Consider the following 27,483-nt stretch of genomic DNA (forward strand, 5'->3'; position numbering starts at 1 on the left):
AGCACTTTTACTTCCGTGTGGGGGGATGGGTTCCTCTCCTCGGGGCCCCACGCGGCCGTTTAGTTGGCGTACTGGTTGAACCGCACCATACTATTGTTTGCTTTAAGCACGGTAAATACAGTTTACATTTTACATTTAGTTTACATTTCCATCCTAACCCATACTAGGTTTATTGAACAGCAATACGATTAGAAAGGAAAGAAGGGGGAAGGGAGTAAGGAAAAAGGGGGGTAAACAAGAGCGGTAGGAGGAACGGGAAGGATGATAATTGAAGAGGTGAGATGAAAAGATGAAGGCGTGGGTTGCGTGCAGCAGCGCACATTGTTCCGGAGCGGCGATGAGTTCTAAACAATGGGGGAAGAGAGCGAAGCGAGCTGAAGGGAACATACAGGAACGGGAATGACATACAGGAAGGGATCAACATGCATATTTTGTAGGTCGATGTTCTTCCTTCCAGCCATAATTTACCTGTTACTAATTGGTTTCCTGCGATAGCAGAATAGCCAGTCCTGAGCCACTATGACCATACGGGACTTGAACCTAGGACGGGTATGTTGTTGTGTTGTGTTCGAGTAGCACGATAACGGGCGGCCCGAAACCAGCTAAGCCATCCATAGAATGCGGAGACGCGTGGAGCAGCTTGGCGCGTGGCTCCGGCTGCACCATCGGCATTTGAGGCTCCCGGGGGGCAGGTCGCCACAGCCAATCTCCGAGCGCAGCCGCAGCGCTATCGACTATGCATGCAGCATAAACGTCCCTTACGCATGCTGCGTCAATGGCGAGTGCAGCGACGGACTAGAACACAACTCTCTATGCCACCCTCCAGATATCGATATGGCCGCGCAGCACCATCCGCAACGATCAAAGTGCGTCTTCAAAAAAGGCGAGAGAAAGAAAAAGCTAGGCATCGCGAGCGATGCGTGCGCCAGATAAGCCGAGGCGGACCCTCCTCGCTTACAGCATCGAGCGAGAGGCAGGGGAGACGTGCATTTCTCTCTTCCGGAGAGGAGCCCCCGTTAATTAGGAAGAAGACGGTACAATATGGTTGTTAAATCCTTACCTGTATTCCCGATTGTGTGGGAAGGAAGGAGAGGAGAGGGGGGGGGGGGGATTGGAGGAATTGTGCATTGTTGAATAAAAACAATAAAAAAATGAAAAGAAAAATGTGTTCAAAGATAGCATCCCTCATTTGAATATTTGACAATGTTAAGCATTGGTTGGCTTCACATGATATGTTGTGTGTGCTAGTGCATTGATGATCGTCCATTGATTGATTATTATTTTTTTTACAAGTGCAACTAACTGCATTAAGAAACAATATAAAACCCGTACGCAGCATGCATCCGATCGATCCGGTAAATAGCTTCAACGGTAAAGCTATTCATACATCCACGCGACAACTTGCACGCTGATCAAATCCAGATTCGAACGACGGCTCTAGCCAACACGCAATGCATGAAGCAGCCAAAAAAAAAACGGGAAGAAAAAAAACAATGACCAAGTCAAGCACACAAGGCAAGGTCAAGCATTCGCCAATAACTGCTGGGAGAGAAGCGTAGGGATGAAGGAGGTGGGGAAGCGACGTCACTCAAAGCGAATATGATCTGGGTGAACGGATAAAGAAGACAGCAGACAAGCGATATCACTCCCGCTACCATGTGAGAATAGCGAGATGGATCGGTACGGTACCCACCCAGAGAAAGAGTAAGGGGGAGAGAGGGTATCGACTTTTTTAACCACTTTTTTATGGCCATTGTCTTAGACAAAAACCACGAGCGAAATACTCCAGAAAATCTGCCATAATTGTGGCGTTTTTCGTTAAAAAAAAATTCGCTTCGTCGTATATTGACTTAACTGCGACGACTACCCGACGTCGGGTGAACGTTCACACGACGTACACCCGACGTCGAAAATATTTGAAATTGTCGGTTGGGTAGCTGTTGCCGTAAAGAGTTGTTATTTCGTTCCCAGTCACTATTCCTTTCCCTTGATTTAAAATCAATTTCTAGCGGACAGAACGGCATGTCATTATCGTGGCTACATTCCACCTTATTTTTGCTCAAAATAAGCCTTGACAATCGTTTGGGGTGTCGATCTTCGTGGAAGGCTATGCGGGAAATCTCATTCGACGATAGATCCAAAGTAGTGAGATTGTCCATCGCGCCAAACACGTCCATGCTTACACTCTTGAGCTTATTGCTTTGGAAGCCTATGTAGGTAAGGCTCGCGAAACGGTCAAGACAGTTGGGCAAGTGGGAAAGCTCATTCGATCCAAAATATATGAAAGTATACCGTGGCACAGGTTCCCACTGACAAAAGTCAAGCACTTTGAGACGGTTATTGGATAACTTAATGCTTCTCATGTCATCGCCAGAAAATCGTCCAACGAGCAGGTTAATTTTGTTGTGCGAAAAGTCCACATACACAAACCATCCGATGGGAGCAAGAACCTCGAGGTTAACGGTTTGGAGTTGATTGTTGCTCAGATCTAGCAAGAAGAGGCGACGCCATTGGCCATCGCTAAGCGTATTGGTGATCGTGTGGATTTTGTTATGCATCAAGTCCAGCGTATCTAAAGACCGACAATCAAACAACAGCTCCAAATCAAGATGCTGAATGTAAGAATACTGCAGTCGGATTACTTCAAGGTTTTTCAAATTCTTCAGCGACGGTGGTATCTGTTCCAGGTGGCTGGAAGTTATCCAAATCCCTTCGATCACGTCATTTGGCTGGAAGTGAATCCATGCTAGGCGCGTTTGCACTACAGTGAGTTGTTTGATCGTAACGTTGCCTGGGACAATGATTTTCCTCAACACTGTCGAGTTCCTAATTTGCACGTTTGCGATTGTGTCTTCAATGTGGTTAAATATCGAATGACCGATCGATGTCCCTTTGAAGTTGCGAAAGTGCATAAATTTTAGCCGCGTTGGTAATTGCGATCGTAGTGAGCCTAGACTTATCTTTCTGGGATCGAAACGATCGATAATACACTGATCACGTATTTCACAGGACCATTCCAGACTCAATACGCAGGAATTTAAAACTGGGATTGAAAGCACGTAAACAAAAAGTAGTAACTTTCCTCGAGCACTAGATGATCCGATCAAAGATTTGTCCCGTTGAACAATACACCAAGTCATTTTCGCAACGATAATAGTACTGATTTTTCCGAATATTCGCGCGTATTGTAAGGCAGCAAACGAATAAAGTTGCACGTTGCTGATATTGCTAATTAGTGTGGCAAAAACTGTGCATACAAGTACATCAATTGTGCTTGCAAATCATACTAGGGACAATCAAAGCACGTGGAGAATAGTTCTGTTTGAACTCCATTAAAATGACATTAAGCAACAAATACTATACAAGTTGTAAAAGCTATTAACTCTCCGGCTAGTTGTAGATTCCGATTGACGAAGAAAATACGTTCGCAATATCGTTCAGCACCAAAACATGCAAAACATGATCGAGTGACCAAAACCACTGCCAACTCCAGACTCCAGACATTTTGGATGATTGAAATATATTTGTTAGCCTCAAGTGACGATCGTTAGCTGCTGTCGTAACTCCAAATCTAGGTGCTGAATAAAGGAATGTTGGATTCGAAGTTCTACAAGGTTTTTCAAATTCTTCAACGACGGTGGTATCTGTTTCAGATGGCTTGAAGCTATCCCCACTCCTTTGATCGCGACATTTGCTGGAAGTGAATCCATGCTAGATGCGTATTAATCACATTGCGTTCATTGATCGTAGCGCTGCTTGGAAGCATAATTTCCTCCAATGCCGTCGAGTTGCAAATCACGACGTAGGTAGTTGTGTCTTCAATGTGATCGAATATCGAATGATCAAAGGTCCTCAATTGAAAGAAGCGAAACTGCAAAACTTTTAACTGTGTTGGTAATTGAGCCCTTATTGTGGCAAGGCTTATCTGTCTGGGATTGAAATGTTTGATAATGCACTGAGAAAGTAGTTCACAGGACCATTGAAGGCTCAACACGCAGCATGCTCAAAAGGGTATCGAAAGTATGTAAAAGAAGGATGATAATCCCATCTTTCCAGGAGCACTGGAATGATCTGATCACAGATTTGTCTCGTTGAACACAAACACCGTTCGAAGGACGCACGTTTGCAACAATGATACTAACGATCGTACCGAAATCATTCTACACCGCTAACGATATGATCGAGGTTCAAAACGAGCAAGGGAATTACAAGTGTAACACTATTTAGTAGATCTAGAATATCAAAACAGACACACAAACAAAACACGTGCAGCATTGCATTGATTACCCTTTTATTTAAACATGAAACAAATAGACCGCATTTATAATGACATTAAGGTACGAATATATCTTCGCGAAAATATAATAATAATTCACTGTTTTGCTAGTTGATGATTCTAACTCCTGGTGGAAATACGTTTGCAACACTCTCTCGCTTCAATGGATTATTAGTTAGAAAGACATCTCGCAAGCTCGAAGGTAGGCGATTGACCCCGCTAGCTGGGACTACCGTCTGAATTGCATTATTGCTAAAATATAGCGACCGCAGCTCAGTTAGCATCACAAATGAATCGATCGTAATGCGGGTGAGCTTGTTGTGGTTGAAGTTTAGAAACTGTACCCTTCGCATACGGCCCAAGCATTGCGGAATCTGTGACAAGCTGTTCACGGCCAAGGAAAACGATTTTATCAATAACATCGTGTTCCATTCGCACAGATTGATCGTAAACAAATTGTTGTTGGATAGTATGACCGTTGTAATCTTTGGATTGGAAAGACGACCAACAACGACCTCTATTTGGTTGTACTCCAGATCGATGATTTCGAGTGCACGCATGGCTGCAAACACAGTCATATTTACATGCTTAAGCTTATTGCTGCCTAAAGACACTCTTTCCAACGATGCATAGCACTGGGATGTGGGACTAGAAGCTTGGAAGGTTAGGCTAGCGATGAGGTTGTTCTTTAGATTAAGTCCAGTAAGCTTGGATAAGTTACAGAGCGATTCGAAGGCGATCTGTTCGATGGGTGATTGACTTATCTTCAGGACGGATAGCTTGGGTAGGTTTTTCAGCGTTAGTGGAATAGTAGTTAAGCTGCTTCTCAAGATGTACAGCTTCGAGAGTGTACCGTTCGGTAGGAAATGTAAGCGACTGAGTGTGGGCTCTTCAATGATAAGCTCCGTGATGGACGTTGCATTAGGCACAATTAAAGTTCGCATGGAGCTGGACTCATGCAACTCTACCGTTGATATGGATGATGGAATGTTTCCGAACAACGATCTGCCTACAATGGGTGGACTGATGAGATTTTTAAATGCGATACTTTGTGCTTCATTTGGAACGTGGTTAAACACGAACGTCCCTTCCAGGCTGGGTTGGTAGTTGGAGACGGTGCACTTGTAGTTGCCGTTTTTCTGCTGACAAATAAATTGAAACGCTGTACTGCAGGGCACAGTAAGCATAATGACAACGAACAGGCTGAAAGTTGATAGACACTGTGTATACTAAGTTTGCTAAAAGAAGGGTCGTTCGCATTCGGACCTTCGGTGAGCGTGAATCGATGCGTCTCTCTTCATAATACTGTACTGTTAACGACTGAAACGAACAGACTGTATATTAGTGCTGTATACGTGCCACTGACAATAATAGACCATTAGAAACGAATTTGCCGATCTTCAAACGTGGTCAGAATGTTGGAAAGTAAGGGGGAAAAACTGTCCTTTGAATTGGAATAATTGATCATTAGCAGCACTAATATATTTGGTTTATATATTTGATAGTGATTGGGATATTCAATGCCGTACACTACATCAGACACACCTGTGGAAGTAGAACCTAGTCAATCTAACTCGAGTATTGCGGTAGGACATTAAACATTTCCGGAAATGTTCAGTGGAACATTGATTAAGTAATACTTAAATGAAAAATAAGTAACGTTAAGCGTACAATTTATTTAATGCTTTAAGTTTGTATTTGAATTTGTTGTAGCATCTTTTTCGATACATTCAAATAATTCACGCGGCTGTGTCGCATATCTATCTGTAACAGCTTCGGTGGAACCGAATCTTCGCGCAGTATGAACGATACTATCGGATTCCAAGAGAGCCGAAGGTACTGTAACACCTTGAGCTGAGCAAATGCTGCCAAGGACACGCTGGACAGAAGATTATTCTCTAGATTGATGGAGTAAAGGTTGGGAAATGTGTGCAGGCAGTCCGGAACACCGATAAGTTTGTTCTTTTCGATGAAAAGGCTAGTCATGTTGGGCATCAGGACCCACTCGCACGGGTCGATCTGAGGCAGTAGATTATTGCTCATTAGTAGTTGACTAATTTCCGTGTTTTGGAAGCGTCCCACAAATGACTCCAACATGTTATGCGACAGATCAATGACTTCCAATCTGCGAAATGGAGCAAATGCGCTGGGGATGATCCGCTTGAGTCGATTGTTTGCCAGGAGTAACTCCAACAGCGATGAGGTACACCCGCTGAACTGCGATGCCGTGACGGAATAGATCTTGTTGTACCTCAGATCAATGGTTTGAAGTTGAGTAAGATTGCAAAATAAGCTCACATCGATATTCTGCACCGGTGTGAAGTTAATTTTAACGTAAGCCAAACTCCTCAGATTCAATAGAGAGGAGGGTATGTGATGTAGGGGAGCTTGTTCGATAGTCAGTTGGGAAAGGTTAAAATTTGGCTCGAAACTGATCGCTCCCAGCTTCGTTTGGAGGATAACCAGCGACAGGAAGCTAGCGCTCGCTGGCACCTTAACGTTGATAACGTAGGTTGAATCGTTCACCAGCACATGTGTAACGGTCGTTGGTAACGCACTCAGGAGTTTGTGATCAATGGTTGACACTCTCAGCCGAGAGAAGACGAGCATGTAAGCGCTCGGTGGGATATGCTGCAGCACAAATGTTCCCTCGTAGTCTGGATACAGATTGGTCAAGCTACACGTAAGTGCGGCACTGCCAGAGCAGACAAACTGAAACGCCGCCACGACGGGAGCAGCCGTTGCGAAGCTAGAACGAAAACCACACAGGCAGAGACATTCAGTAAATGAATGCGTTTCAAGTTTTCACAGAATCCTGCTTGTATAACACCTGAGATAGTACAACAAAGTGGCGTTCATTGAAAGCGGTCTTTTGTGTGGTGTGATTAGATCGGTGGAATTCGATGTACTGATCGGTTTTGGGAGCACAATGCAACCAAAACAACACATCGCTCAGTGCTGCCTTCCGTGACGTTGTTCGCTTACGCACTTTAATAGATAGATGATTAAATTACAGTTAACAGGATGTAATAACCATGTGAATTAGCTTGCCCGAAACATGCTTCACACATGCGTTTCAACCGAAATTGTTCCATTCCCTGTAGTTGTGTTTTGGATATCAGCTAACCTAGATTGCGTAGATACATCAGGTACAATCAGCTCCATTTATTAGCTGCTTCGAGTGACAACGCCCTCCTAACCTGACGCAAAACGTCTTGCAAATTCTAGCAGATTCCTAAGTAGCCAGAAATAGAGAAATTGCATACATAGTTGGAAAAGCTGAACAAACAACCAGGCACACCAACACCAGTGCTAAACAATAAATCTTTCTTACGCATCACATAGGAATAGCTTCTAGAACGAAGCGAAATCGTCATGAGCGACCCAAACAGACGTTCTCCGTAGGAGAAAGATATTTGTTCTGAGCTTGTTTCGTCTAGTGAAGGCTTGTTATTGACAAAAAGTTTTAGCAATCGCGAATTTTCTGCAACAAGAAGTGTATCAATATGGTTGATTGTTCCAACACGCCTGTGGATGGTGGATGGTCCGTTTTTTGGACACCTTTTTCGTTCTGGAGTATAAAAAGGCTTGCAGATATTGACAAGCCTTATCATACTTCATCTGTAACTCGTTGAGTAGTACTTCGTTGAGGATCGTTGCTCTACAGCTTGTGGTGAAAATGAAGGCCGTGTACGTTGTTGCCCTCGGTGTCTGTCTTGTGGCGGTGGTAAGTGGATGGCATTGATGGCAGTGGAAAATGGTTCGAAATAAACTAATTACCGAAACGGTCCTACATTTAGGCTACGCAGGCAGCTCCTCAACTCTCACTTCAGTTCCCCACGCTGTACACGCTGCTGACACAGGCGACAGATCTCATCGGGAGATTGGTAGCGCAAATCACCACACTGGTCAACAATGTTCTCCTCGTGGGAGGCTCCGCCGTGCAATCGGTGCTTAGAACCGCTGTAACTCTGGTGTACAATTTGGCCAACACCGCATTAACACTCGTCACCGTTCCCACTAGTGTGCTGCCAACGGTCAATACCTTGCTAAACAGCACGCTAACTCAGATCCAAGGCATCGTAGCCAATGCCGGCACGACTCTTACCACTCTGGTGCCAGCGCTCGGTGGTGTGCAGACCGTTCTGCTCACGCTTGCCAACAATCTGGCTGCCCTCAATCAGGGTAGTTTGTCTACGCTCCAGACCGCGGTGACACAGCTGGCCAACTCGCTCGGCACTGTCGTCGGTCAAATTTCGGGCTAAACGTAAGTGTCTGTCTACTATAGCTTACATGAGCGAGGTGTGTATGATCCTGGAACCGAGTTCCTAATAAAGATGTGCAAATGTATGCAGTTTTGCTTTTGATTTGGGGGAGCTGTGCAACTGGTTGCCTACTGTTAGGCGCAAAGTGTTGAGGGGATGCCAGTGGGTGGGCTGAAACGTTTCTGACTTTGTTGTTTTACTTACTGAAGAATACGGAAGCAAAAAAGCCTGTTCTATGGAATGTAATCAATTGCTAAATTGCTGTTTGATTAGTAGGATGCGACGATGTGACTTATCAAGAGCATAATTTATGTGCTACAATTTAACAGATCTCCAAAAGATCATGAGATCACTGCCGCTTCAACTGATCATCCACCAAAGCTGTGCCACAACACGAACTCGCGGGCACGATCTCTCCGACACACGATCACGCTTCACCACTCGATCGGGTGTCTGGGGTTCGTCGTCTAGCGCACCAACATCAGTTGCAGTCTTTCCGTTGTTCCGTTCGGTTGTTCGGTGGGGCACGTCCGTCATCACGCGTGTGCTTGGGTACGGTGAAGGTGTGTGAAGTGACGAAAACGAAAGAAAAAAACAAAACGAAACTCACTCACAGTCGAACCATACACAAACGTACACGAAACGAATACGAATTCAGCAAAGAAACAAACCAGCGATCGCTCGATCGGTTAAACGTGCTTATGCCGGGTGCGTGATGTTGGGTGAATTTTAAGTCCCTTTGGTGCATTTGGTGTGTGGATCGTGCCAACAATTCACGAGTGTGTGTCTTTGTGTGCAGTGCAGTGTAAGCGAACGGCTGGGGGTGGTGGGAGTTTTGTTTTTCTGCAAGGCTCCAGGCTGATTCATCGTATGCAGCGCCGTTGCAATAAATTCCACTGCCGTTCAATACATTCTCTGTGCATTGGTGGTGTTGGTGTGTTGTTAAGATTGAGCACCGAAAGCAGTTTTATTTCAACAGAAGTGGAAGCTTCGCGTCAAACTGTGCGGTTGTAGGTGTTTATTCCACATCTTAAGCAGCAGCATCTTCACCGCCGAAAGAGTAACGGCTACGAATGAGCGGGTGATAAGAAATAAAAATTCCATCCCAAGGTGCGTGAGAAGGTGAGTGAGTCTACGGCGAAGGTGTTTATCAGAAGGTTACCATCTCGAGGTGATCAATCGTCTATATGCTGCTCCAGAAGCTTAACAGCTTCTCCTGAATATGCGATCTATCCCCCCACAAAAAAAGGTCGTCAAAGAAAGGTCCCCTCCCTTTTCAACCGGAGCTAATCCGGATTGCTGCAGTCGGATTTCGTCTATTTCGTCCCGGTCCCAACGATCGCTTGATTGGGCTGGCCGTAACACCAACTCACGATACGCGGTATGAATATGAAATGAAGCGTAAAGGTGTCACACTAGTTGGGCACCTTTACCACCAGCGTCACCCAGCAGAGGGCTGTGGCATTGGGGGTTTGTGCCTTCTCACCTCTCTATCCTCTATCCCGGGTGCTGTAGTGCTGGGTGTGGTGTGTGATTGCCGTAGGGAAGCGGTAGTTCAGTGTTCTAGAGTGTTTGTGCGTTCTCTCTTTTTTTCGATTTGCCTGCGGGCAGACAGAACGGGAAATGGCGTAGTTTGACGCAAACTCCAAATCCCAACCGAACGATGGTCGATGTGTCAGTCAGTGCGGAACGGCGTTCAGTGAGATGTGCTAATTCGAATGACATCATCACTGAGCATCAAATCGCGCCGATGCTTGAGCCGATCTAGTCGAACGTCTTCGCGATCGCGTCACTTTAGCGATATGAAACGCATGCGTATGAGGCTCTGCGGCGATTTTAGTAACGATATAGCTACACTAAGCTCATCAATTATTCATCAACACACACAGTTAAAGACACGCATTTGCCGTTAAGAAATGTAGACGTGTAGTGTACGGCGGGGAGATGGATAAAACATCTTTTACCGAATATGAAACGGTTTTCATTTTCCCGCCGTATTGCTGCATGCGGGTTCAGACATACCTGGGGGCCCTGATCCAAAGACTTGTATATGCACAAATCTTCTTCTTCTTTTGCTGCTGCTCTGTTTCGTGCTTCCATGCATGGATCAATTTCGCTGCTGGCTGCTGAAGAATGTTTACCACCTTTAATCACAGCCACAACAGTCCCTTCCTCCCCGAAACGTTGACTGTGTAATCGTGTCCGTTCTGCATGAGAACACAATTCCAGCCCGCCAGTACAGTACTCCGGCGTGGCGTGGCGTCATTTCAACATCAAGCAGAGGCCCCGTTAGGGGAGTTCGCACAAAGGTTGCCACCGGGGAGGAAAAATGCACACCAGGAAGAGGGAATACAGATCGCACCGCGTACAGCTTAACGCCAGCTCTGCCAATTGGGACTCTGCTAGGAATGGCTTGCGATCGCGTTTGCCCGCTGCTTGAGAGACGCGAGTGTTGTTGATCTCCACATGGCTACGGTTTGCGCGTTTGTGCACACTCATTAGAAGTCATTGGACGCGATTGTTACGATTGTTCGCGAAATGAAGCACACGGTAGAAACCGTACCACTAGAAGAACAATACACAACCTCAAGGAGTCTGGTTTGGGAGAACCTTGAACAAGTCAGTCCAAGCCACAGTAATGGGGAGTTAGAACTGTTGCTCTTACCGTTTTGATGAATGTCATCCAAAGTGGTCAAAATTCAAATATTTCTACCAGAACGCCCACAGAAAACGTCGATCTTTCATCGAGTAGCCCCGACTTGCGGAAACGTATCACATTTACCGGTTCCGCGCCATCCGCATCCTTGACATTTGGCCAGCGCGAGTGCTATTTACACTTCACAACACAATGAACCGAAACGGCAAAAATGGTGTGAGCGGCAATGGGCCGGAATAGTCAACGGTTGTCGTTTTGCGGTTCCGGTGCAGCTCTGTACAAGCACTGACGGGCGACGGCTGATGGACGACCACGCGTTCAATGTCATCGAATCTGAGCTTTTCACACTATGGTTGGCGTATTTATAGATTCTTGGTACTGGTCTCGGGAGGAAGTCACAGGCAATGCTTGAGCTGGGGTAGATTTACGATTCACTCTATGAGTGTCAATACTCTTCACTCTCCAATCAACCGGGACCGTTTGTGTCCTAACAAGCAACAAAGCAGCTCCAGGCTCTCCCCGTGTCTGGTGGAATTTGTGGAATGTTCAAACGACTTACGCAATGAGCGCAAAATGTCAACCAAGTGCCTAAGAACCCGAGCGACTTGAAACACCACTCCGTGTCGGTATTTCAGTTGTTCGGCCGTTCAATGTCAAGCCAGATTAGCATAAAGCGGTTCGGGCGTGGAACGGCGTTTGTAAAACGAATCATTCGACACACGGCGGACCACACCGTGACCACCAAAAGCATTTGGGGCCCGCCGTTTGGTGGTCGACATGATTTCGGCTTGTTTTGAAGGGTGTCGTTCAAACCACCCACCACCACCACATCAGTTCAGCAAAAGTACGCACGTGTCTTTCGGGACAAATCGCCCGTCCCCAGCGCCTTGTGTCTATTGGGCTTGCGATTGCCCGGGGCTACGTTTTTATGAGGTAACAGTGTACACGAAGCGCGCACGGCATCGAAACAGATTACACTTACTCACACACATCGACTTGGCTACTGTTTGAGCAAACAAACACCCTCTCCGCTTACCAGGCGATGGCTGTGGAATGGAACATTGAACGCGCACCACGAGATATCACCCTGGCCGTGCGCTGTGAAGAGCAGACGGACAGCTTCCACCCGCTCGAGCCCGCTGTAAAGGTAGCCGAGCAAATAGCATACTCCAGCAGACTGAGCGCTGAAGGAGGCTCGTGAAGCTTATTTGCGGAACATTTGCGCATGACTCATCGCGGCGGGCGAACGGCGCATTGCGTTGCGTTTGAAGCGCGGCTGAGAAGAGGAAAACTATCATCCTGTGCGATCTTGTTGCGAGCATGAGAGAGTGGGTGAGCAGTGAGAAGCAAACTCGTGCGGGTTATTAAACACCCGCTGTTTTAGTGTTTGTTTGTCTTATTTGGCAGTGTCTTTGGCGGGTTGTCTTAGGGTAGGACTTACAGACTGACAGTGGCCACCGATCAAAGTTGTCACAAGGAGTTTAAATAGGAATTTGTGTGATGAAATGTTATTAAACATTACGTTGAATGTGAACGATCCGTGTGCATATGATGGCAACCGTTTTGATGGCAGTTTTACAGGGTTTTCAATGATATTATTGACGTGTTCAGCGAGTTGTTGATTCGTTCGGGCATATAATTGACACTTTCAGCGAGATATTGAATTGTTCGGAAGCAGGCGTTGACAAGTTCGGCGATACTATAGAGCTGTCACTTTCGTACCCCTTGGACTGCAGCTTGGATCATTCTCATCAGAAGGTAAACAAACGGTTTTCGTAAAAATATGTTTGTTTTAACTAATTCATGTATTAAACAGCTTGGGGAATGATTATTAGCTACTTTTAGGACTTCTAAGAATAAAAAATTGAACCCTGCGGCACAGTGTGTAAACAAAACAAATGACAGCACTACAGAATCGCTGAACATGTCAACGCCTGCTTACGAACAATTCAATATCTCGCTGAAAGTGTCAATTATATGCCCGAACGAATCAACAACTCGCTGAACATGTCAATAATATCATTGAAAACCCTGTATATTGGTTTATTTCTTTTCCCAAACGCCCAATCAGACGGTTTCCGCACGATGATTACATGATATATAAGGCGCTCCAGCCGTGCGCACCATTACGATCGCGCCAAGGAATGCAATAGCAGCTGATCGATCGGGCGCTCGATCGATCGATTAAAATTCATTCAGCTTGGCTGCCATTTACAGGCATCCCCTCCGCAACCCGCCCCGATCGGATCCGATCGGGCACATTTTTGTAAGGCGCAACGCGTGGACAACCATGTGGACAGCCTCGTTTCACGCCCGAAAAGCAAGAAAAAACTAGACCAGTCAGTTTGGAACTGTTTCACACACAAAAAAGAAGAAGAAAAAAAACTAGATCAACGCATTCGAGTTCACGTGGTGGCGGTGTTGGCTGCCTTCCGGCTCCATTTGTGTACCAACCTTTGCTACAATACCAATTTTTCCAAAAAATATTCAGATCGAGCTGAATCGATCGTGCCGCGCCTTTGCCAAACAGCACAATTAATCGGGTAATTCCGGTGTGTGTGTGTGTGTGTGTTTGTGCCCACGAGTGTTGTTTGGTGTGTGCAAATGCTTGTTTTGGTCGTTACGGAAAAGCGGCAGCACTTTCCATCCGATCCGAACTGCACCAACAACAACGGTTCGATGCAAACGAGTGATCTCCAGTGCTCGTTCGCGTGCTCGTTTCGGTGTTTTTATTGTAACACAATAGTGAAGCAATTGCAGTTTGGCACGCTGGCCCACACCTTTGGGGGCACGTGTGTGTGTGTGTGTGTGCATTTTTTGTTTCTACCTTTCTGCTGCTGCGTATGAAACCCCGTTCGGCGGTGGATTACATTCGGAACCGGATTGCTGAGCGTGTCCCGAGCGTCAAACCGGCAACCGGTGTGACCGATTCAGTCCCCCCGGGAGAAAGGGAAAGTAACGGGGCCTACCGTTGGAACGTATGCGTCGTCGGACCCACACCCACACGGACCCAATCCATACCGGAACTTGCACGGCTGGATGCAATTCGATACGATTTCGGTACGGCACCAAAAATAATCGGCCAAAATTAGAGAAACGGATTGAAACGGATGCACGGATTCGGCGTGCAAAGAGGGGCTTTGAAAAGTGTCCGCGGCAAAGCGCGGATGTGACAGTTTTATCGGCCAGTTCAATCTGCAGGCTACGCTGTAACCGGCCGGACAACTCAATCAATGGGCGATTGTGTTTCAGTTGTATTGTTGGAAAAAGGGAGTGTAATTTTGCCGTTATGTTTTAAGCCTTAAGTATGCTTTATTTAAACATTAGGGCATTTATTTTTATTTAAACACCAACATGGAGTTAATTAAAGTGACAATTCCCCTTAGAAAGGAAACTAAACTCCAAAAGGTCATCAAAATCCTTCATTTCTGTTATCTTCTCTAACTCTAACTCTAGCCAAAAAGCAAAAATTTGGAATTGATTGTTGCTCATTTTCCTTTCTCGTACGAGTGTTTTTGTTTGCTCAATACTTGCACTTCCAGCTGTGTGTTGTGTGCCTCGGTTGTTGTTTTCGCCAGCTTCAACCAGCAACAGTACCGTTGCCTGCTCCAAGACCTCCAAAACAAGCATCGAAAGCGCGAAAAGATGACCCATAATTTTCAACCAAAAATTCCCCAATGTTGAAGCCAGCCTCCACTCCACACCAGCATTCACTCGGGGCTAGACAGACTCCTAACCCACCCCACGACACACTCGCACGTGTACGGTCGGTCAGCTGATAGTGTGCGAAATTTCGGTGTCAAGCAGCATAATCATTCGATCGCGGTTGATCGTCGGTTACAGTTACTTCACGCACACCGCCCGGGAAGCCGTACGCGCACGTACGCTGTTGAAATCGAAGGAAATGGCACGAGACTGGCCCGAGATGGTGGGCCTTTTTTGGGTTGGTACGACACCCCATGAGTGAGCGCTTTTTGTGTGTGTGTGTGCCTTGCCTTTGAGCGGTAATGGGGTTTGTGGAGTTGTGTGGAGTAGTTTGGGATATCAATTTGTTAGCCCCACCGTCAATATGCAATCACCTCCAATCGTTACGAAGAGGGGTTTGGAGGGCTTTCGGTACCGGGACTGTGCCGTTCGCAACGGACATCCCACTGATTGTGTGTTTCTGTGTTGTCGTGTGCTTCCGTTTCGTTGGCGCGTTTACAAGTGTTGAATGCTAATTGACGCGGAGCAACGCGCTATGGAGATGGCCCGCTGAGCATTGTTTTTAGGGTGCCAAACAACAGTTACATGGAAGACGTTGAGTGGTTGAGATTGTGGAGGAATGTTTGCTTTGGCTCGCCCAACACGATCACTTTGGGCTAGTGAAATGTAATGACTGGTTTTAATTGATTGAATTTGTTGTTTAATTAAATGTGCCATTAAAAGGCAACTGCAATAGCAATTGATGATCGACGTCTGACATCATTCAGCATTGCGAATACGTCATTTTAAACAGAAAAAATTAAAGAAATCCCTTCATTTGGTTGCGTCATACGATTAAAGAACAAAAGACTCTAAGCGACGAACCGTTGCATCGAAGCTGCTACGGCAGAAGGAAAACGATCAAATGAATACCAAATCACACAGCAGGCTGGTTTTCTTCCCCTGTTTTATATCGACCAACGCAGGAGCAGGGTTCGTTCCACTGACCCATTATCGAATGATTGGGAAACAAGATCGAAAATTACCTTTAATACCAATCCCATCTTCCTTTCGGGTGAGTTTTTTTATTTCCAATTTTGATTCTCCTTGCCTTTAGAGGGAGAGAGCGTGCTAGTTTTCGATTGCTGATTAATGTGTACGACACCGCGTGAGTTCTAAGCCCTGCTGCGTGCCTCCTTCCTCTTCTTACCGTCAGCCGAGGCGAAAAGCAATTTATTGTGCCATCGCGTTGCATTGATGCGCCATTTCCGGTGTGCCGCATCGTCTGTCCGATTTCCGATTGCGCCCCAAAGCGTATGATTAACTGTGTGTACGTGATTTTCCCTTTTGTTTGGTGCGTGTGTGTGTGTTTGGCTATTTTCCTCTTCCGCGCATTTCGCCGTCTCCCCTCGATCTAGAACCGGGAATGGAACGTTAATTATGATTTCACGCATTTTACGGGAAATCTGATTAGCTCCTAGTGTGCGCGCTTAGCGATTTCGCTTTTGTTTCCTACGATTTTCGGCACTATTATGCTCGGTTTCTCTGCACACAGCGCGCGCTCAGTCAATGTCCCATTATGCTATGGTTTTTCTCCCTTGCTCCCTTGCCCCGTTCGCGCCATTAGTACGCATCTTCTCGTACTGCGCACTGGGTATGGGGGGCACGATCGAAAGTTTCTTGAACTTTCCTTCCCTTCGAATAAGGCGCTTACGTATGGGGATGGGAGGGGGGAGGAAAATTTCCCCTTTAAAAGCCACATGTTTTCATGCGGCTTAGATAATTTCCTCGACGTGCGATCGGCGATAGGCTGAAATATGGGTAAGGTGACAAAAACAACAGAGCGCATGCTGCTCATAAAACAACACAAAAAATAGCATGCATCTTGTAGGCGAAGTGAAACAGTTTTGAGCGACACACACACACGCGCACGGAGCAACACGAAGAAATCGGTCGATCTTGCGGTGAAACACAACGGCAGGCGCATGCTTAGTAGCGGCGCGCTCATAGTTGATCATAATTAAGCCGGCATATCATTAGTACGCATGGGGCGGTATCATTAGACACACACACACGTTTGTTTGTTGTGTGTTTGTTGTTTTCACGCATTTCATTCGGAAGTATTCGGTGTGGTAGTTTTTGTTGTTTCGACACCACTCGTACTGCATTCAACACTCGCCTCGTAGGTTGATTTCTTTTGCCGATGCAGATTGAGCGAGTATGAGGCAGAGTTTTTTTTTATTTTGACGGCTACGGCTGCGGCTCATTAGGAAGTTCAGGGCATGCAATATGCTTTTGTCATGCATATCGTGCTAATCATAGGATCGCACGAATTCACGAGCGAAGGGAAAGTGTGGCCAAAACTCGTACCGGAAAGATGGTGTTCGGATTGGGTTGCGATGGGTTTGATGTAACTCAAACATCAAGCAGAAGGTTACAATTCAATTGACATTAAACGCCACTCTTGCCGAAGCCTACAAATGATTCAATTTTTCGTCACACAGAATGGTTCTTGGGCGTAGCTGCTTCACCTTCATTTGTCATTTGAAGAGCTTCATTGCCTCATTCTTCGCCGCCCATTCTCGAGTAACATAAAAGAGCTCATATTTATTCAGCAGTAGGGCCACATTGTCTACTAACTGACCGTTTAAACCCACCGGATTCGGCCCGCAGCACCCTCTCATTCAACATGCACGCTGCTGTTGCAAACCGCGAGAGCGGCGAAGATGCGCAATGAAACAAATGCCTCCGCTGCGGAGGTGCACCATTGCAGCATCGCTTACCCACGCCTAACCTTCACATCGCGGCGGTGTGTCATTCCTTCTTATGCTTGTGCCATCGGGGTGTTCATTTCTGCTGTGCCATTCTTACCCGGTCGGCTGGTCGGCTGCCTTTGTGCAGGCAGATCCACCCATCGCTGACTCATCCCTGCCTCTTTCTTGGTGCGAAACTGGGCGCAAAGGTTTCAGTTCTAGCGCAGAGCTCTGCGTCGACCAAAATCGACCGCTGAAGGTAATCGGACACCGCAACGCAAACGTATCACGATGAGGCAAGCCTCCGCCTGGCTGGACAATTGTTTCCCACAGTGTGTGAAATTGAACCAAATGCATCTCAAACCCAGTGTGAAAACCCTGCCGCCGAAAACTCGAAGGCGACAATCAAGCTGGGGAGGGATCGGGGGATTTTTCCTTCGCATACTGTACTTTATTTTTGCACTGAAGGCTTGCGTTATTGTGACGCTGCAAGCAACACACAAACGGTAACGAGTGTCGCACACGATGCTTAATTGCGATTGACCTCGCGTGGCAATGCGTGTTTGTTTTTTGGCCCTTTTTTCTTGTGATAATTTTCGAAATTCATTCATTTCGGGGAAGCAGAGGTTCGCAAGCGGGTTGCATGTGTGTCGAAACCGTTGTTTTAGTAGCTGCGATGATGTGTCGTTTTGTTTTCAAATAATACGTGTTTTTGCAGCATGTATGTTGTTTGCTCTCGTCGTTTGTTTGTTTGCTCTCAAAGCACAGTTAAAGCACAGGCTGCACAAAACAAGCCACACAACTGAGCACTTGGTAGGTTGGGAAAATGATCGCTACATTTTGTTGGTTTTTATTTGTGTTTCAAACCGTATCTTAATGAACGGTGACAGTGTGGCTGTGCCCATGGAAAAGCCCATTACTTGGCGCTGTAATGTAAAGTTTTCACCCCACGAGCTAAATTAAATAAAGACAGACGAGAGCCGGGTGCAATTGGCTGGAAAATGAAATGGTGTTGTGTCTAGATGTCGCATTGGCTTTGCGATCGTAGATTCCGAGAGCGATCGATTGGATAGAGCAGAAGTAGTGCAGCAAAACCCGCGCAAGGGAATGGCTAAGCTTCAGGCGATCCGTACTGTTGCGATGAAAGGTTATTTGCAGCCCATGAGAATCTGTTCGACCTGTGGTGCCGAGGTTGATTCATATTTAATTAGAGTATACAATTAACGTACATCAAGCTGGAAAACAAAGCCCCTTGTGTCTGAGTGTGTGGTGGAAAGGAAATAGAATCTTAAATTAAAGCACAGGGGCTGGCAGGTGGTGGGGTTGAACCGATCATATGACTAATGCACTGTGCTGAAAAAGCATTTGAAGGTTTTTGTCGTTCGCTTTTAATAAGCGCGAAACGCTCACTCATATGCTATGTACGCCGTTTTAAGGTGTGCATGGTACATGGTTTCACTAAAGAACACATGTTTTTTTTCGCAATTGAAAAAGAAACAAATCAATCCACTGGTAGTGGAGAGAGAGCGAGAGCTGTAGCAGAGTCTGGTGCCGTGACCAGGATATTGATTCAAATGTAGATCAAATCGAAAACAAACTAGATGAACTTGTAGCATAAATCGTAAGTAAATGAGTTATAATATTGGCCAACACGGTTACTAATAGCACAAGTAGTGTAAGATCTGCTGGAAACCGTTCGATTGCATCAACCACCACAGCGACCATGAGAAATGCAACCGATCATACACATCAATAACACGCACACACAGCAAGCTAAAAACAATGCACACATACCAGAAAAGCACGCATGCTTCGTGCAGAATGTGATGCATGCTACCCTCCCCCCTTTGGCTTTGAAAAGATGCGTTGGAAAGTGAAGATCGTTTGAGGGGTTGCATCTTCCCTTGGCAAGCTCCATTGTTTTGCAACGCCAATGAAACGCACAATTTCGCATTCGCCAACGTGCTTTGGGCTGATTTTCCCAAACAAAACGGTCCGTTGAACCGTGTGTTGCACCCCTTTTTCCATAGCAAAGTACGTCAGTGTTCCCGTGATCGTTAAGGTTGCACCAGGGACAGGGTTTCTGTGCCTAAGAACGATTAGATGTATTGGTAGGGTGTGGCGCTAACATGCGTATTGTGCAAAACTAATCATTTGCAAGAAAAATGGCAACAAGCGACGAACGTATGTTGCAACTGACGGTGGGAAAGATGTAATGTTTTGCTTTAGTTTGGTTGGGTTCAAACGGTTGATGCAATGCAGAGACTTTCGCCGGGTCACACACACACACACACACAGACACGGTGGTTCGTTCCCAGCAATAAATAATATTATTGCTGTTGATAACTTTGCTACTCGCCCTACGTCACGCCCCCGTTCGGTCAACGGTTTCTTCTCGCTGGGTGAGGACAGAGAGTTTCGCATCGATAGCACGGTGTTTCTTCGTGGAAAGTGATTTCGCAGCGTCGCCACCAGGGGCATACGATCATCGTGCCAAAGAATAACAACTTAATTGTTTCACACCGGGCGTGGTTTGTTCGTCGATCGCCAAAGAAGAAAAAAAAATGTGCCAGTGTCTGTGGAGGGTTTTATTTTACGCAACCCACCCTCGATATGTTATTTTGTTTGTTCCTGCAGGCCAGCAAGCACAGGAATTATGATGGCAAAGTGGCAATGCGCGTGCGGGAATTAGTCGCTTTGTTTTCCGAAACCCCGGCGTGAAAAGCCATTAGTGTGAAAAGATGGATCGCCAACGATTGATAAGAAGAAAGTGACGATGACGCGCAAAATCAAAAGCAGTAAAAAGGCGCTAGAGTTATGGTTAAGAAATTAAGTCATCGGATGCTGGGAAAGTGCGTTGAACCTCCCTCTCCTTGCGCTTTGCCGTCGAGGAATGGGACACAATTTATGCCATTATATGTTGTGGAGATCAAAAATCGGGAAAAAATGATTGTTGGAATGAAAGTGCTCCGGTTTGATTAAAATTGAATGCAAACGTTCACTTTCGTTTTTCTGGTTTTTTGTTTTGTTTTGGGCTGATTGGGTGCGTCTTCCTCTTTCTGCCGCATGCCTTCAATCGTCGTGATGGCAGTTTGCATAACAATGCTCGGGATGGCCAATAGAATAATGCTCATTAAAAAGGAAAATCGGAGCCAAGTGTTGACTTTCGCTTGTCTAGCAATCGCGGTGCGAAGCGTTAAGTAAGTTCGGGTCCCCTTCGCAGGAAACCAGGGGCAGGGAAGATTATTAACTGGTAAATGATTTGTAAATTTGCATAAGCACAAGTTTGCATTGTATTGTAAAGCGATTAAACAGGTTTCGCTATGCGAGGGCGATGCTTCCCCAGGCAAGGTTTATGGGGGGAGAGCAATAAAAAGATAAATCCATTCATCTTCCGCGTAAAGATGCTCCAAAACAGTCGTCTGACAATAGCGCAAACCAGAGGGCGAATGCAGAGGGAGCCACATAATAGATTGGAACGATTATACAACGGAGCTCGGGGAGACTTTCGATTTCGCAAGCTGAATCTGCGTGCTGGTGCTGGCCCAAAACAGAAACCGGATATTGGCCATGTGTTATCAACGCCCGCAGACTGTTCGCAGAGAGATCTGCCCGTACGCAACAGCGTATACGCAAGCTTTGGTCCGGGCTGGATGACTTGGACAAACGAGTTTTCCCGGTTGGTTTTTTTGTGTGTGTGTGTGTGGCCACAGCGGTCTCGCCACCAAACTTCTCGTTAGACACCTTCTCACGATCAACGCGGCGCGGAAAGGATGAAATGAAAACAAATACAAGCGACTATAAAACCGTTCCACCTCCAATAGCCATGTGCGATGTGTGTTGATCGTGCGCGTCTTTTCGTAATCCTTAATTTATTTTCTCCGTTCTTTTTATTGTGTGTGTGCTTTTTTATTAATTTGGGATTTCCTGTTATTCTACGCATCAAGCACAATCGACTTTGGTTTTTTTTTTTTGTTTTTTGCATTGATTCTACCATTTAGCACGTTTTCTTTAATTTCTGTCTATTCCATCCACCCGGTTTGTATTTCGCAGGTCGTAAATTGGGACGCACCGGACCGACGGCCGGACAGAGCTTCATTTCATTGGAGCCGATTGTTTTTTCGTTCCGGGGGACTGCAATTCTTACGTCAAAATGGATCGCCGTCGACAGGCACCGATCGATCGGTTGGTGATCGCGTTGAAGCGGCTGTAAACGGCCACCTCCAACCTGTGCTGTAATTGCATTGCATTGCGTGCTCAAGCCGAAACCACCGACCTGCGACCGAGTGATTGACGGGGTCAGCAGTGTAGTAGGAGTGATATTTAAATGTCAAAGCGATCGTTCGACTAGGTCTAGTTACGCCAACGAATCCCAAAAAGCGTGAAACGAAACGGAGACTGCAACCATGGGATACTTTTCCAAACGAAACATCTTCATCTACTGCTGCATATCGGCATGTTTATCATTGGTAAGTAGCTGAAATTGAATAAGATGAGTGAACTGTTAGATATTCGATGTCCAAAATCAATTCAACTTTAAACGCTCCCTACACGCGATAGCTAAAAGGTTAATTTAGATTTATCTTATCAACTCATTTAGTATTTATCGAACCTTCCGTACCCACCCTCCCTACCCCTCAATCGTATCTTGACTACCAATAAAGCTTACTCTTTATCGTCCCCGTCTTGGCCGCTAAATCATTGTGAGTTAATGGAGTGAACGAAGCGCATGACGGCGCGCTGCTCATGAGTGATGCTTTATTTTACGAGTCGCACACCCTCCTCTCCAGTCGTACGCCCAATTAAGTCGTCATCGTCCCTCAACTCCGCGGTCCGGCCATCGGTCACGAGCGGTTCACTGACCGCCACGGCAAAGCATGTCCACCCACTCGGTCCAAGCTTCTACCCTTTACGGTGCGGGAGTTTTGCGTGATCGCAGTGAAAGAGGAAAGCAAAAGAAATTGTTTCCTCGGGCGCAAGGTTTATTCTATGCTTCGTTCTTAGACACTGGAATGTTCGTTAACCGCTTGATTGTTTTGGGGCCAGCAGACAAGGTGATCGTTTCCCACGGCTTCGATTTGCATTAAACAGGTTTCTTCAGCGCACAAATCGCAACGAGATCGTACTTCAGTCGCTTTATGTTTTCTAATGAGCTTTATTTAAAATAATTCATGCTGGATATAGTTTCACTCTCTCCTCCCTAGTTATGCTTAATTTAAATTAAAAAAAATACCCCAAACAAAACACATCCCCACCATTTCCAACAAAACCCCGGAAAAGGATGATTCACTGAACCGGCGCGTGTGCAGCCGTCCAAAGTTTCACTTCTGACCGAAATGCTCGCCTCCACGCTCGCAACCCCCGCAGCAGCTCTGTCGGCAAAACCCTTGCCGGCATGATGACGTACCCTCTCGCGTCTCGCGGCCAGTACCTCGGCAATCGGTGTGTGCGAATGTGGCCCCCTTTTTCGTGCAGCGTAAATATACGCAACATGATCGTCCCACCTTTACGACGGCGTGCCTTCCCCGAGAAGTTCCGCTTAGTTGTTGTTCGGCCAAACGTTGGATCACTCCGTGGTGTGACCTTAATAGACACGGACCACAAGGTTTTCGGTGTGCGTACTGGCACGGGTGCGGGTATCATCATCCCCTACGCGGTGGCTCCAAAAAATGAGCTTTTCTTCCTTCCCGTTGCTGGCGAGCAGATAAGCGGGACAAATTGGGTGGCACTGGTGGACGGCATCTCGGTCGGCTTGGATCGTTCCAGCTGGCTGCTATTCCGGTCACCGGTTCCGACGGGCCGGATCGATGGGTGGCACTTTTGCCTGGACCGCGGGTCAATCAATCGAGCTCCCGCTGGCGGCAGGCACAGGGGGGGTAATTGTTGAGGTCTCTGTGGTCTCTGTTTTGTATTTATTTTATTACGGTTGTTTTCCTTACCCCCAAGGTCAGTGTAGTAATTAGCAAGGCCCGCGTTTTTTGCATGCATTTTCCCCCGCGAAGCTATCGTTACTATGGAAAACTGTCCATAGTACCCAAACCGATGTACACGGAACGTCGGATGGAAGATCTTTTTAATGTGTAAATTATCCCACTGCTTACTGAAGCGGTGCGATCGTTTGGGAAACGACCATCATTATTAGAGGCAGGTTAAATTACAGGGACCGCAATTGCGTACGATTTCCCTAATCAGTGATGATTTGCACCGGAGAGAAACGCAACCGGTGCAAAAGAGCTTAAATTTTAATTTAATTACAATCTCCGAACCCTTTAATGCTTGTTTTTCTTTAACTAGGAAAGTCAAATTTCTCTAAAATATTGTACAAAATCTTCTTGCTTGATTCTTGCTTGTTGCCTTTTGAACGAAAATATTTTGCGATACAGACAAACGGCAGCGAGCAAAACACACCCTTTAACACAGACAACGAATTAAAGGAAAACTACCTTCACCCCATTTCCATCGCCAATAAGTTTTCCTTTTTCGATGTACTGCAGCACCCCCGGCCGTGTACATCGACATTACACCGCGCGTTGGGCGTCCGTTTTTCAGGGGAAAACGCGTGCAGCAACACACCACTGGCACATTAGCACGCTCCCTCAAGTTCAAACTCATTCGCTGGCAGTAATTTAGCGAACGGCCGCCACACAAGTTCGCACCGGCAGTGTTGAGGTCAGCGGCGATCGGCGCGCCGCGGGCCGAAAGTAAAATCGAACGGTACGCGTTGCAACATTTGTGCGCACATTACGCACATGTGCTTCACACCACACCCCGGCCTAGCCGCGTGTAGGGCTGGGGGATCGAATATTCCAGCTGCAAAGCAGCGCTGGGCCTGGCCGGGTCGAAACCAAAACAACCTTATGCTACGCCAACACGCGTTCGGCGGGTATTTAATAACAAACCGATACCCATGACTGCCAAGCGACCTCTAATGGCCGTGCCACACGATCCGGCAAGAAACAACTTTACCTTACCGCCTGCAGAACAGCAACTGGATGTGGCGCGTTCCTTTCGCTTTCCGGTCTGTGCTAGTCCAGTTCCCCTCTACAGGGGGTTGTTTTAGCTATTTGTGTGTAAACTTTGCTGTACAATCGTATTTTTCCATCGATCGGAAATGGTCATTTCCTTCCACACTTGCGTTATGCTCGCAAGTAAGCCACCGCTTGTGACATGGTTTATTAGACTGACTTTTGTTAACTGTCTCCCCTTTTCCCAACAGCTCACCTATCTCGTGGCGTTCTCTTGCGAAATCTCCTGGATATTGGAGGCCCGCGGTGACCTGCCCATACCGGCCTATCTGCTGTGCGCCCAGTTTTTCATTCTCTTCATCTCGTCCGCGATCTTGATACATGGCCTGTCGACGGTAAGTATCTGCGCGGGGCGCAAGAAAGGGATCGAGCGATCGAACGGACTGTATGGACAAATATGGTGAAAATTCAGCCATTCAGCACCAATTCACGGTGTCAGAATCGATTCAGCACTGGAACGATGTTGCCATTTTATTTACATTTTTGCTTCTCCACTTTCTTCCCAACCAATCTCTCTCTCGCGCCTCCAGGGCATATCGTGGGGTCTGCTCAGCTGGTCGATTATTATCGGTGTGCTGTCGGTACCGGAACTGGCACTAGTCATGTACATGACCATACAATATTGGGTAAGTGTTCGAGGGAGGGGAGAGGGAAGGGAGCTTCCGGTCACTAAGGGGTGCCGATTGTTTTCGCGTTGCATTGCCTTCTTCTAAACCCACGCCCCTACTTTCTTCTCCCATTGCAGGGTCTACAATCGGCGCACGGGCTAACGGAATTAATTGGATATTTAATACGTTTAATAGTCAACTGCTTAGCACTGTTGTGCGTTATTCCGACAGCACTGAGGTAAGCGTTTTTGATTTGATGGCGGTGGATTTGTTAACGTTCGAGAGATCGCTTAAGCAGAGCAGCGGCATGCATGAAGCAGAGCCACCATTAGACACTCGATAAGAGGTGTCTGTTTCCATTGCTTACGTGAGAAAAGGATATATAAATCTGGTGCTATCAATGCGCATAATATATGGAGCCTTCCCTACTTTCACTCCAAGAAAAGGCTTTAAAGTGACTTGATTATTTTGTGAAAGAGGCGCCTCAAAACTGTAAAAACTGTTTAAATATTACATGTTTCGTCGATTTACTGGTTGGTTGAGTAGTTAAGCTGTGTTGTTTTGTGGACTAATTCATACCTTTTAACCTCTATTGGCTATCTGCGATCTTGATCATTTCATGAATCAATTAAGATGCCAGTCAGCTCTTTGTCAGCTACAGTTACAAGGAAGCTAATCATTTATCCTTCTCTTTCCTCCCCCTTGCAGATGGCGACAGGAGAAGAAAGTGCTATCCCAGCTCGAATCGCTTGCCTCACGACTACAGCTGACCACTCCAACGCCGACCACTCCTTTCAACGCTGCCACCACCGGCATGAACTCGCTGCGAGCGAGCAAACGCAGCACTCAGGGCGCCCCGAACGGTTCCAGCCGACGGCCCTCGACCGGGTTCGACAATCCCGGCTACGTGCCGCACGAAAACAACTCGCTCGACATCGTGCAGCAGTACACGGCGTACAACAATCTGTACGGTTCGCAGAGCGAGTTTAACGCCAGCATCTTTGGGCTACCGCCGGCCATGCCGACCGGGCCACCGCCGCTCGTGAACGAGTGCAAAAAGACTCAGTCGCTGCTCGATTTACGCTTCATCTTCCCGCCAAAGTTCCTGTCCTCGCACGGCACGATCAATGAAAAGAAAGCCAAAGACTCCGCCGACGAGCCGGACAGCGTGCTGCAGAACAACCTGAAGAACCAGATCCACAACAAGCTGCACGATGTGCCGGAAAATGGGACACTGCGACAGTCGCGCGAAAAGGACACGAATGCCTCGATCGACCACACGGGTACGGTGGCAACGATGGGCGGGGACGGATCGGCGTCTTGCGTGAACGATCCGATCTACTACACGATCGAGTCGACCAAGAACAACAAGATCCTCGGCCGGAACTGTGTATCGCTCGAGAATCTGGGCAACATTACGTTCTCGGAGTCACCGCTGCCGGTGAAGAAGCATGACCTGCCCTACTACCGGTACGGGCACAATCTGCTCAAAAACTACGCCATGAACCCGTGGAATGTGCTCGCGTACAATCCAGCGTACAGTGCGTACCCGCCGGCCTACTACCACTACCATCTGATGAACCCGTACCATCTGTATCAGCTGCAGCACCACGCAAACTATGGTGGCGCCGGAAGTCCAATACCGCCCGGGGGAGGCTACTTTGCAGGACCTCCGGGACATGGGGCGCTTCACGGTGGGCCCGCCAGCTATGGCAAGAGCCATTCGCAACTGACCAGCTACGGGTATGGGAACAATGTCTATCTGAACGGTGCCACTGACAGTCGGCAGTCGCTCGGTAATGAGTCGGACGACTTTCGCAAGTATCGTGATGTGGCCCTATAGCAGGGCGAAGGGAGCATTCGATCCAAAACGGGTAGCAGTTAACCAGAGAGATAGAGGGATCAAGCAATAGTAGTAGCAAGCCGATAGATGTAATGCAAATACTCAGAAGTAGTAGGTAGATAGGATAGGGCGTAGGGCGTTGAGTAAAGCAAACGACACGAAAGCACGAACAACACTTCGACTGAGTTACCTCAAGTATAAAAACAAATAGTGAAATCGAACCAGAGCGCGGTTCTGTAAGGTGATCGGTACACTTGCTGCAGGCTGAACTGGTGGTTGTACAGGCTGTACTTAAGTCCTGTTGTTTAAAGAATGTTATTTATTGTACGATAGTGTAAGTAAACTTAAAGTCCCGAAAATAACGATCTAAAGA

General features: G+C 46.8%; 2 protein-coding genes across 3 annotated transcripts; both read left to right on the plus strand.

Annotated features, from left to right (window-relative positions):
* The first annotated feature begins 7,875 nt into the window (after positions 1-7,875).
* On the plus strand, positions 7,876-8,626 carry LOC120959488 (uncharacterized). Its single transcript, XM_040382924.2, has 2 exons — positions 7,876-8,003; positions 8,077-8,626. The coding sequence occupies exons 1-2, from the start codon at positions 7,956-7,958 to the stop codon at positions 8,539-8,541; spliced, it is 513 nt and encodes a 170-aa protein (XP_040238858.2). The 5' UTR covers positions 7,876-7,955; the 3' UTR covers positions 8,542-8,626.
* Positions 8,627-9,011: 385 nt separating this feature from the next.
* On the plus strand, positions 9,012-27,481 carry LOC120956969 (uncharacterized). 2 transcript variants are annotated; one of them, XM_040378828.2, is made up of 6 exons: positions 9,012-9,663; positions 21,688-22,103; positions 24,851-24,994; positions 25,190-25,285; positions 25,405-25,505; positions 25,976-27,481. In XM_040378828.2, exons 2-6 carry the CDS (start codon positions 22,041-22,043, stop codon positions 27,108-27,110), a joined length of 1,539 nt encoding a protein of 512 aa, XP_040234762.2. In that variant the 5' UTR covers positions 9,012-9,663; positions 21,688-22,040; the 3' UTR covers positions 27,111-27,481. The 2 variants fall into 2 exon arrangements, with proteins under 2 accessions (XP_040234762.2, XP_040234763.2); XM_040378829.2 differs by having other exon boundaries at positions 9,012-9,651.
* Positions 27,482-27,483: the final 2 nt, after the last annotated feature.

The sequence above is a fragment of the Anopheles coluzzii genome, chromosome 3 (assembly GCF_943734685.1).
Source record: "Anopheles coluzzii chromosome 3, AcolN3, whole genome shotgun sequence".
NCBI lineage: Eukaryota > Metazoa > Arthropoda > Insecta > Diptera > Culicidae > Anopheles > Anopheles coluzzii.

What these genes read in the sequence shown, in the direction of transcription:
- LOC120959488 (XM_040382924.2), top strand. Translation starts at nt 7,956, where the DNA reads ATGAAGGCCGTGTACGTTGTTGCCCTCGGTGTCTGTCTTGTGGCGGTG. An exon ending in GTGTCTGTCTTGTGGCGGTG is followed by an intron (nt 8,004 to 8,076) that starts GTAAGTGGATGG and finishes TCCTACATTTAG; the next exon opens with GCTACGCAGGCAGCTCCTCA.
- LOC120956969 (XM_040378828.2), top strand. Translation starts at nt 22,041, where the DNA reads ATGGGATACTTTTCCAAACGAAACATCTTCATCTACTGCTGCATATCG. An exon ending in TATCGGCATGTTTATCATTG is followed by an intron (nt 22,104 to 24,850) that starts GTAAGTAGCTGA and finishes TTTTCCCAACAG; the next exon opens with CTCACCTATCTCGTGGCGTT. An exon ending in TGATACATGGCCTGTCGACG is followed by an intron (nt 24,995 to 25,189) that starts GTAAGTATCTGC and finishes TCGCGCCTCCAG; the next exon opens with GGCATATCGTGGGGTCTGCT.